General features: G+C 49.1%; 2 protein-coding genes across 2 annotated transcripts; one reads left to right on the forward strand and one right to left on the reverse strand.

The window, feature by feature from the left end:
* Positions 1–3,260: 3,260 nt before the first annotated feature.
* Positions 3,261–4,817, forward strand: LOC122392378 (glutamate receptor-like). The gene has a single exon (XM_043387176.1). It carries the CDS (start codon positions 3,261–3,263, stop codon positions 4,815–4,817), a length of 1,557 nt encoding a protein of 518 aa, XP_043243111.1.
* A 1,588-nt stretch (positions 4,818–6,405) lies between these two features.
* On the reverse strand, positions 6,406–11,974 carry LOC122392387 (threonine synthase-like 2). Its single transcript, XM_043387193.1, has 11 exons — positions 11,802–11,974; positions 11,345–11,467; positions 10,893–11,051; positions 10,519–10,670; positions 10,055–10,250; positions 9,827–9,948; positions 9,511–9,607; positions 9,196–9,344; positions 8,804–8,948; positions 7,218–7,338; positions 6,406–6,901 (listed from the first exon to the last, which is right to left on the reverse strand). Exons 2-11 carry the CDS (start codon positions 11,406–11,408, stop codon positions 6,679–6,681), a joined length of 1,428 nt encoding a protein of 475 aa, XP_043243128.1. The 5' UTR covers positions 11,409–11,467; positions 11,802–11,974; the 3' UTR covers positions 6,406–6,678.

Raw genomic sequence — 11,974 nt, forward strand, 5'->3', positions numbered from 1 at the left:
AAATGAGGGCCACTGAATAAAAAAACCGGCCACTGAATCAAAAGCACTGAATCACAGAGCTTCATCGGATTTAGTTTTTAAGTTTCTGATCTGAGCGTAGATATTTAGTGTTTGTGTAGGTGTTGTAATGTTGTTTCTAGAAAAAATGAATCTTCCGGCAAATGAGCTTAGCCATAGGCGGCGGAACGGGGAGGGCACCGTGCCCCTCTTTGATTTTGACATTTTAACATTAGCCCTATCACTATGGGCGTTGCATGGAAAGAATGGGACCAAAAGTCGGCAGTGCCCCCCCCCCCCCCCTTAATTGAAGGTGTTCCGCGGCTACTGAACTTAGCATCGCTATCGTCCAGGAAGATTTTAACCCTCGCCGGTCGAGGGGGGGACGGGTGCCGTTCCCCCTCGCATAGCGTTTTTTTCGCGATAGCTCCGATCACGACGGCGATAGAGAGCTGAAACTTGACATACCTGACCTTTAATACAAGCCGGATCTTCTGACACCAACCGCATTTTCGGGTCAGGTCAGGTCACTGACCTATGACGTCATAAGTGAACCTCTGCACGGTCTTCAGGTCGCAACTTCGCAACGCCCTCACTGCCAGAGGAGCTTTCACAGGGAAATGAAACTTGCAGAATCTAGTATCCATTACGAGTCTCACAACTTGTAGGTATATCTCGGATTTTTCCTAAAGGTCATATGAGGTCAGGTCATTTTCGTGACCTCACCATTATATGTAATGGGGAAACATGAAAACTGCTATTCTGGCGCAGGGAACGATATCCAACTATCTCACGCACACAGAATCGTGATTTGATGCGCTCCTTGCAAGGTTAGATGCGTCACTTTTGCAATGTTGACCCAAGATTCTTACAGATTTGTTGACCTTGCGTGACGTCATTTATGACGCCATCAAGTTCATATTAGTTTCTCGTCAATAACTTCCGATCAAATTGAGCTAGCGAGTCGGGAAAGCCACCAATGGACTCAGGAAGACCTGCCGAATCGAATGATATGCGACAAGACCTCTTTCGACCAGCTTCGTGACCTGGGGGCGCTGACCTGACCGTGACCTGAGTGACCTGACCCAAACAAAAAGTAGGTATATCATTCGACGCACCTGAGCGAGGCGAACTTGATGCTGCCAAAATCACAGCTCTGCGGCCGTTTTTTTGCGAAGTAATTCACCAAAAACTGAACCGTACCTTGGGGCACTTGACCTGACCTCAGAGGTCACCGGTTGACCTAGGACCTTAACCCTCGCCGGCACGGGGGGGCTAAGGTTTTTTTGCGAATAACTCGCGTAAAAAGCGGCTGATCGCGACGAAACTTTCAGTACCCTCTCATTGATCAATTTTACACCTACCCTGAAAATTTCATGACCCTGACCCAAATGACCTTTGACCAGTGACCTACTTTCCGAGACCATGTTTGGCCGGAATCACGATTCGGCGTATGTCGGCTCGCATTAGCCGCGCGTTTGCAAGTTTTTCGTGGTTTCAAACGTTCAAACATGTGATTTGATGTTGCTCCCATACATTAGGGTGGATGTCAAGGTCACCTGAAGGTCAGGTCAGGTCATTGACCTTTGGTGACCTCGGTTCACTTTTTCGAGTTTTACATGTGGCTAGGCTAGTTTTTGGAGCTGATTTCGAATTTAGCAACCATTTGATCATTTACGAAGTAGTTTTGGTGCCTTCGTAACATGTTACGAAGCTGTCAGAGGCGGTTGACACGCATTACGAATACCCGTCACGACCCCTACCGGTTGACCTGACCTGACCCAACCTGGTCTAAATGCTTAAAGATATCATCTCTGATCAAAACTCACACGATATTCGTGATCAGCACCCCGGAAAACCCCAAAGGTAGCAGCCACACTTTACGACTTTCTAACCGGTCCCGATTTTCCAGATTTTCGGGTCATTGACCCCGACCTGGAAGGTCACCCGATGACCTAGGACCTTAAAATTGGATATCATCGGCTTCCTCTCGTGACGGGCAACACGCTCGTTTTTTCCACGAAGCTCTAGCTCGATCAGGGGCCAAACGCGAGAGGGGGGTCGTAACACCCCCCCCCCCCCCCCTTGTGCCGTCGAAGGACGCAAAATGGCCTGTGCCGGCGAGGGCTAAAATCGGGCATCAATCTCTGCATCTCGTAACGGCGCACACGCTCGTTTTTTCCGCAACGCGCTTGCTCCACCAAGTACGAAACGGCGAGGGGGGGTCGTACGCCCCCCCCCCCTTGGCCGGCGCGTATGTAGAAAACCAATAGCCAGGTCGGGCGAGGGTTGATAGTTATATAGCTAGGCTTGCATTCTTGCCTTCTGGTAAGATTGTAGATCGTTTGGATTTGAATTATTTTGCCCGTGGCCGGTGGCCTTCCCAGATCCGACCTCCGATAGCCTTCTTTTGGTTACACGGGTCCTTAGCAGCCTGCTCTCCCTGTGCAGTCCATGTACCTCAGTGTACCTACCTATATATATATATATATATATATATATATATATATATATATATATATATATATATATATATATATATATATATATATATATATATATATATATATATATATATATATATATATATATATATATATATATATATATATATATATATATATATATATATATATATATATATATATATATATATATATATATATATATATATATATATATATATATATATATATATATATATATATATATATATATATATATATATGATGATGATGATGATGATTCGCGGTTCACTGGCAATTAGGTATTAGGTGCAGATATCCAGCCACAAGCGGTGCGCTTCATCGATTCAAGATATTGAGCGTTTAAATAAAAATTGAGGGCGTTCAATGCACTCCTTTTCTTTCCTCAACAATCCACTGGCTATACCATCAGCCTGAACAAATGAGTCCGTATCTATCTAAGTAGGTGCGTAAGAACAGCTGCAGGCCCATCATTCTCCCAAGACCCAAGCTCGTCAAACTACCAGCACACCCCTGTTTATACAGCAAACATCTTGACGTCACTGAATTAATTACGATCAGGAGCTTGTGTGGCCCAACTCGGTATGCCCGGCAACATAACACTCAAAGGACAATAGCAGCGGCACTATAGCGTTATTACGAAGAACCGCCATGCGGTCAGCTGGAACAGCCACATCGATTGCGATTGCCATCGACGTCTTGCTAAGCCCGCAATAAGCGCACAAAGTCTCCTGCCAGACCCCGAGGAGACGCCGGTGGGGGCTCGTCGCGTGAGCCATGGCGCGCTGCGCTGGCCTGGTCTCCATGGGGCCAAGCTGGGCCAGCGTTGAACCGAACACTGCGGTTCCGAAAGATGAAGAACTGCGTATCTCAGCGTTTCACGATCCGCCGTACTTTTTCATCACACATCACGAAAACGGCAGCCACACCTACGACGGCTACCTTTACCAGCTGTGGCAGATGCTGGCCTGCATGGTGGACTTACGCTACAGGATCATCCCGCTGACAGGCGGCGGCTACGGACGTCTCTCCGGCAACCGCACGTGGACCGGTGTGACCGGCGAGCTGACGTACGGTCGAGCCGACCTGGCCCTCAGCTGGCTCGGCATGACCTCCAACCGGACGGCAGTGATCGACTTTCTGGACGTGATCCCCGTGAGCTGGTACCAGGACGACTTCTATGTGCGCAGCGGGCCGGTGACGGCACCCGAGCTGCGCGCCAAGACGTTCGCGTCGCTGCTGCGGCCGCTGCACGAGGACGTCTGGTGGATGCTGCTCGGTTCTCTGCTGGTTATCTCTGTGCTGCTGCACGTCACGGTGCGGGTCGGTCGCGGCATCTCCGAGAGCGAGCTCGTCGCCGGTCAGATGTCGTGGGGCTCGTGTCTGCTGAACACGCTGCGCTCGGTGGTCGGCCAGGGCTGGGACACCATGCCCGACTCGCTGGCGGCACGCACCGTCACCCTCTCCAGCTGGATCCTGGGCATGCTGCTGTACGCCAGCTACACGGCCAAGCTGATGTGCCACCTGACCGTGCCGACCCCGAGCCGCCCCCTCCACAGCCTGCACGAGTTCGCCGCCGAGAGAGACTGGATAATCGCCATGGAGCCCGGAGTGAGCATCCTCGACGGTTGGAAGGTGAGCGACAAGCCCCACGAACGGCAGATATTTCAACGCGTCGAGAATGGAGACAGGTACATCGAACTCTACCCGACTCACGATAACAAGTCTGGCTTCAACATCGACAGAGTTCTCTTCCACGCCGACTTCAGGAGACTGCGGTACGCGATCGGTCAGGAGAGCTGCAAGCTGGTCCGTCTGCTGGACACACCGCCAAACCCACCGATCCGCGCCTACATGCCGATCGCCAAGGGCCGCCCGGCGCTGCGTGACAAACTTAACAGGGCCATGCTGGAGCTGGCTGAGACTGGCCTGGTGGACCGGATTCGCAACAGGTGGATGACTCAGCTGCAGCGAGACTGCGACGCGCCTACAGCCAACTACCGGCCGCTGTCGCTGACCAACCTGCTGGCCATGCTGCTGATCGTGCCGCTGGCAGTTGTGGCCAGCGTGATGCTGCTAGCGCTGGAGCAGCTGTACGGCAGAACGGGAAACTGGCGCCGTCAACAGCTCGTCAGACTGCGGGAGCGGGTGTCAGCCCAGTGCGACCGGTACCTGACTCGCCGTCTGAAGGATGAAACGTCGCTGGACGGTTCCCGGTCGAACGACGTAGGAACAGAGAAGAGCTTGCACCCATACCATTCCATCAGCTTAAACGGTGAGAAAGCCTTTGGAAACGGCGACGCCAAGAAAACAATTACGAAGAACTTGGCTTGAGGAGCTTGCAACGTTCGCTTTACCCGTCCATTGAAGAGCATGACCCGTGAAGCGATGGCAAGCTCCTAATCCGTTATATGTATGGTCATAGATAACATGAATCTTATCTATCGATTCATGTTATCTATGGTATGGTTAATGAATTTATTTACGTCTATCAGTAGAAGCGTGTGCCATGCGAACTTATGTTTCTGAATAGAAAGCACTAAGCAGCGTCACAAACTTTCGAAATTTAATGCTGCGTTGTGGATCAGACCACACGTGCCTAAAATGACAGCCGTAATACCCACCTACTGTTCTCACACGGTCGCACCTCCATATTTTATTGACACAAAGTTTCTTCTTGCATTTTTATTTTTGCTGATAATCGTATCAAATACAAAGATTTAACATTTAACTTCGTGAACATAATCTTTTTGTTGTTAGAAAGTTTCGAATAAAACTTGACTTCGTGCAGCAATGCAGTCATAAACAACATACGCGCGAAATTACCTCAATACCTAATAAACAGCCTTTGAAAATTAAAGGGACACTCCCACCTTAACATTAGTTTTGAGTTGAGATAGCCAAATTGGTGGCCATGGCCTGCAAATACCGGTTTGGGCACTCACAACATCGCCAAATGCTTTAATTCGGAGATATGGAATTTCAAACTTGCAGTTTTCGGATTCTAAGGGGCTAGTGCATTGGTATGCCCCCTTAGAATTTGTGACGTCAGCGGAGATCTAACGATTTTTAAATCTTTTACTAAAACGTTTGGTAGCACGCGGTGGTATATGCTGCTTTGCGCGCAACAAATGCCGCACTTTCAAATAAAGTCGCTAGGAACAGCGGAGATCCCAAAAAGTAAACAAAAGTAAAAGTCTAATATCTTGAAAACCGGTGAATATTTTTCGATGAAATTTGGTAGATATTCGTTTTCGCTCTTTCTGAACCGAGCAACATCACTTTCGTGCCAATTCATTAACTTTTTTGAAGGTGGGAGGGTCCCTTTAATAGAAGTCTGGGTTTGTCATTTATCAGCCCGTTGCCGGGAAACCGGGTCGGACGGGCCTGTTCACATAAGCCCTCCCGAGCGGAGCATGAGGCATTGTGCGGTGCCGTGGCCCCAAAGGAATGCTCTTAACAAAACAAGCCCCCCACAGGCACTCAAGTAACACAGGCGGGCGGGCAGCTATTGATGAGTGTTGACACTTCTCTGCTACCTCCAGGTCCGCCGATCATAAAATTATTTGACAAGCGCAGAAGGCGCGCCGGTGCTGATGGGCGTGAAAGACGGCTAGAGGGCCGTGCGAACATGTCTTTTGGGGCTGCCTTTTCAACTAGCATGTTTGTCGAACCTCCATGAGCATGGTCAGCAGCCGGACAAAAGTCTGCGTCTGCCCGACGTTTTATCAACTGAGCGCCGACTATGTCGTAAAAATGTCACGTTCTTTACCCCTCCCCTCTGCTTCGTTGACGTAGCTGACAACATCCTCACTCCCACCACAGCCATGTCGTGTAACTAATAACTCAATAGTTTGGCACTCTGTGGCTGAATATTCTCGTTAGCTGTGAGGCTCATTTAGCAAAGTGCAAGAGAGACCCAAAAGCGGTATCGATTCTATTTAGTCGATTCTTCTCTCCTCCTGCCCACTCGCTATCAACCGCTTGCAGACTCACACTTCGCAGTCAGTACCTTTCAGTTTCCACTCCAGTCTCATTGCATTCTACAAGCTTCAATAAAAATATTCTTTAACACTTCGGTAGCACCAATGGCCAGGATCAGGCAGATAGGGTCTGGTGACCCGAACATTTTAGCACGATGCACCGTCCGGATCATCCTTCCTATCGTCCTCTCTCGGCGGCCCGCCAGCACCCTCTACAGACCGCCGGCCTCCCTGACGGCTGACACTGCCTCGATCTTCTGTCGGAGCATGGCTTCCCAGTCCTGGCCGCGCTCCATCGGCTCCGAGCGGGTGGGCATCGAGTGCAGCTGGCGGATCCTCTCGCAGGGCTGGAACGGCACCCCGGCGCCCTGCAGCGCCTCGGGGAACTTGTCCGGGCCGGCCGTGGCCACGCAAAGACGCCGCGGTCCATCCGGCCTGAGGGTGACAAAACCGGAGGGGGTGGGGTGTAACAGGTTCTGGGGCTCGACATAGAGCTGGACGTAATAAAAGTTCAATTACAAAAAGTTTCATGGTTATTCAACTTATATGACAATTTGAAGTCAGGGATGATTCCATCGGACACCGGTTACTAAATATACATTTACAAGGACATTCATGTCTCTGTCACAGTCATTCAGAGGTGAAACTGTTCAAAAAGTACATAAAAAAGATTAACTGCATCGTGAGAAATATGATGATCGTTTCTTTAGTAAAAAAAAAACGATCGTAACGGACAGTCGTCACGCTGTACCTGACGTGGGAGTAGTGGTAGTGGGCGGCCGTAGCCGTGTGCGGACACAGCGTGTACTGGTTCTCCTCCCAGCAGCGGGTCAGCGTAGAACTGATGGCGTCGTCCGGCACCACCTGGGCGTCTGCGAGGAGATCCACAGAGAGAAATATGTATCATTAAATCAGGCAGACTTCATCCGCAGAGTCATGCAATTTGTTCTTTAGAAGAAATACGAATCTGGCGAAATTAGAAAGACGTTTCTTTATAATCTACAATTAAAATGCTCGAGAGGTCAATACCTTAGCAGGTGATATTTTTGGATTCCACACGATTCAAAAAGGCCAATCAGACTTCAGACATTAACCCGCGCCCGGCTGGGGGTCCTGGATTTCCACGCCCTGCTGGGGGGGGGGGGGTCTGAACACCCCTCCCCCTTCTAACTCGGCTCCTGGGCCACGTAGCGATACGCGGAAGGCGGCGTTCGAAAGAGCGTCAAAAATAATGAGGAAATCACTTCGGTCAATTTTTTGCTCAGGTCAAAGGTCAGGTCACCAGAGGTCATTGAAGGCAAAATTTCGCCGATTTCCAGGTCGAATGTCGACAATTTCCAAGATGCCAACGCATAACTCGGGAACCAATAGAGCTACAGCGCCGCAGAAAAGCGCATTCGATAACCCTATTAACGCCCTTTCTGAGTGGCCTCTCAGATTTGACCTAACGTCAACGGTTTTGCCTGCAGGGGGCAAAAACTGCAAAAATAGCCGTTTTTCGGAAACAGTTTTTCTGTAATAACTTTTGACCCAAGCCTTGCACGAGCTTACTTTTACCGGCATCGTGTTCCTCTCGTCAAGACGCATCGAATGAACTATAACTTGACCTTGAAAGGTCACCTTGAAAATTTGACCTCAGGTCAAGGTCATGACCTGACCTGAAAGGGTCATGTTGCAGATCAGTCGACCCGTATCGTCGAGCTGAACACATCTAATGCGTTTTCATCGCTCTAGCATGCCTCTATCAAAAGTTATTTGCGAAAAACTGTTAGATACCATTCGTGACCTAAGATGACCTCAGGGCATAAACAGGGGTCACGGACACCATTTTCATGTTCAGTGTGTCTAAACCACTTGTAATTCAGTGCTTGGGAGTGTTTATAATGTCTTTCGTCCGAAAGAGGCGCATTTCAATTTTCTCCCATTGACTTATAATGGGGAGGTCGCAAAATTGACCGACCTTAGATCACCGATATCAAAATTCTGAGATATACATTTTGTACGTGCTATTGCTCTTAGCAATCTCTGAAAGTTTCAAAGCGATCGGTCACTCGGTGTAGCTATGACAGACATCGAAACTTTTTATGAGGTGAGGTCACTTCAAGTGACCTGGTGACCTGACCTTGAATGACCTTGGTCTGAAATTTTCACAACATGTGTAGAATTGATGTATGATAAGGTGTACCAAAAACGGCTAGAGATATTCGCGAAAAACCACAAGGGGGTGTTCAAACACCCCCCAGCAGGGCGCGGGTTAAACAGCTATTACCTACACATATGCCATTTACTTTGCCGCGGAAAATATAAATCAATCTTCGACTCTTCCTTTTTCCTCACCAACAATAACTTTCTGCATCTCCTTCAGAACTTGAGCGTCAATTTGGACCCGACCGTTGGCTTCAAATTCCGTCATCATCGTCTTCACCAGCTCCGTGTTGTGGTCGCTGAACAGCAGCATCAGCCTCTCCATGCTGTAAGGCACCTGTGAGTGTGAATATTGGATACGTATGAACCTAGAATTAGAGGTATAAACACGTAAAAATATACCTTTTGGTTGTACCAATAAGCACGATAATCTTAAACACCTGTCACACAATCTAATCTAATACTACCACATAATTAATGCATCGGAGTGCGCTATGCGAAGGAGGACAAGTGAATGTCATCACTAATCCATTTTGTCGCCGCTGACGTCTTTTCATCCTTTTGGCTGATTTAATTCTCGTCACCTGAATGTCCATGGCCGGTGCGAGCGACACCACCACCTCGTCCGCCTTGGAGAAATCGCCGCTGCTGAGGCTGCGGTAGACGATGTCGTTGGTGTTGACGGCCGCCACCAGCCGGACGGGCAGACCCATCCGGGCGGCCACGCAGCCGGCTGTAGCGAGCACAGGCACAGTCAGACTGTCACAGATTACGGCGCGGATGATAAGTGATCCTGTTTATTTTGGAAAGAACGTGTTACAGAGCATACTAAAATAACTGTTTTCATATTAACAATGCTCGATTCTCAAACTTTGATGAAGGGAGGGAGTTCTACCAACCGGTAATGTTTCCTGCGGCTCCAGTGGGCAGAACCATCTCGACTACGTCACCCACTTTCGCGCATGTACGGAAGTAGCCGTAGAAAAAGTGCGTCATCTGTTGGCAAATAGTAACACTCCAGCAAATTAGCTGAACAATTATTAGATATGACAACATAAACAACGATTAACATTGTTATATTACATGCGAAATAAAAAGATGAGCTGTGGAGATGTTTATGAGCGATTGAAAATGTTCTAAAACTTTAATAAAACGCTTTGGTTACGTTTTCCGCAGCAGCTAAGAGAGTAGAAAAATGATAGGTATAGCCCTTACCTGTGATAGCACTCGAGCCCAGTTGATGGAATTGGATGATATCACACGATGCCTCTTGACAAACTCGGTATCGGCGAATATGCTTTTCACTTCCACATCTATTTCATCGCTGTTCCCGTCCGCTGCAATAGAAACAACAATGCATGATTCCGGGCCGCCCGCCTTATTTTTGTAAGTCTAGAACACCATCGCGACGCCACAATCAAACCTCTTTCCGTCATGCCTTACCGGCGAAGACGTGCACGTTGTCGTCGATGCAGGTGGTCATCTGCAGTTCCTGGATCTCTGTGCACCGGCCGTGCGGCAGCAGCACCACGATGTCGATGTTGTCCAGGCCGCGCACCGCCTGGATGGCCGCGCTGCCCGTGTCGCCAGAGGTGGCTACCACGATCAGACACCGCTCACCGGAGGCGGACAGGAACGTCTGCCAGTATGGGGGGGGGGGGGTTGTAGGAAGAAACAGGCAATGACACCATCGGCTTTACATGATCATTCATGACATGGAATCCGATTATGAGGACTGAGCAGCCTCCATGCGTAAGAACGAAGTACCAGACATATCGCCAATGTTAAAGGGTTGCTCGAGCCGCTTTCCCTGAAATAATACGATTTGCATGTTCAAATAATAATAAAACGTTTTTATTTCGATAACAGAATAAGAATTACAAAGCAATCGATGCTTCTGTTCGTACCTCCAGCAAACGAGCCACCACGCCGAGTCCCAGATCCTTGAAGGCCAGCGTGGGTCCGTGGAAGAGTTCGGACACTCGTAGGTCGTTCTTCAGCTCTGCTACCCTCATAACCTCGGGCACTTCGAAACGAGAGAAGGAGCCGGTCGCCAGATCTGCCCGGAAAGGTACACATAAGTCAGTTATGTTGAACATGTCTGGCCATCGTCATCACATATAAAATCGCTCCAATCTCTCCATCAATAAATACGATTGAGGATAAATTATAATGACACCGGCGAGTCAATCGAACTAGGCGGGAGCTGAACACAAAAAGATGAAGTTTTAAACCAATAAATATATGTCATAACTGAATCTCCCGAATACCTCTCGCTCACCGATGATTTGTTCTCTGCTGAGCTCAGACGGGTCTATATACAGACACAGGATCTCGGTCAGGAGGTCTGGGTAGCTGAGCTTCGACCACGACTCCAGCTGCTCCTGAGACAGCTTCGGTACCCTCTCCGGGAAGTACAGGCCGCCATCCTTGCTGTATCCTGGAATGTTGAACGTTTATACGAAGTTCAGCGAAACTTAACTAAATATCGCTCATAGCATATTTGAGAAATTATCTACACATTATTACGATATTCAATCATTGTTCGGTGCTAATGATGTAATGAAGTGTTTGCACACCATTAAAGTACAATGTTAAGTGGCAATAAGCAAAACTTATGTCGAGCTTAAAACGCTTAGCTCTTAGAAATACAGCCTATAAAGTGACGTTATTCACCTAAGCCGGTTGTCGTTAGATCCCGATCGCTTCTTCATCTATCAATGGGCCACTCGCCTGCAAATAGGACATCCTTGAAGGAGACGCCCTTCTCCAGTCCTCGCGTGCTCTGGTACTTCATGGCGGGTGGGTGAAGGCTCCAGGACGACTGACTGGAACGGTAGGAGGGTGGCGCCACCGCTGGGTCCAGGCGGGGTCAGAGTTCAGGGTCACCAGAGGCAGCAACAGATATGTCGGGGTCAGATAATCAAAAGAGCCGCCATCTTCCCGCACCCATGACATGTGTCAACTGTTCAGTGTCAGTCATTCGACAAGTTGGTGTTTGGCTGTGTAACGGAATGCCTTTGCTGCGATATAGGTATAGTACATAGACGAGCCTCCAGTCAAAATAAATCCGTGTGGTGGATCGGCATCCAAGCCCGTAACACATTCAAACGAAAATGGAAACTCTCTACTCCGTGGCAAACTAAGTTAACTGTCAATTTCTACTCAAAGATGCGCACCATCTGCTCACCATTGAATACCCGCAGTCTCCGTCGCCGTCACACCGGTCGGGCCAGTCAGCTGACGGTAGCGGCGGGGAGCCGGAACGCTGCCAGCGCCGGCGCCGTCGGCCCGTCGGCACCGTCGACCCTACCGCCGTCGGCCCGTCGCCCTCCCAGTGTAGGCACCGACGATACCGGGCCT

Source organism: Amphibalanus amphitrite, unplaced genomic scaffold, assembly GCF_019059575.1.
Source record: "Amphibalanus amphitrite isolate SeventyFive unplaced genomic scaffold, NRLGWU_Aamphi_draft 000484F_arrow, whole genome shotgun sequence".
Lineage (NCBI taxonomy): Eukaryota > Metazoa > Arthropoda > Thecostraca > Balanomorpha > Balanidae > Amphibalanus > Amphibalanus amphitrite.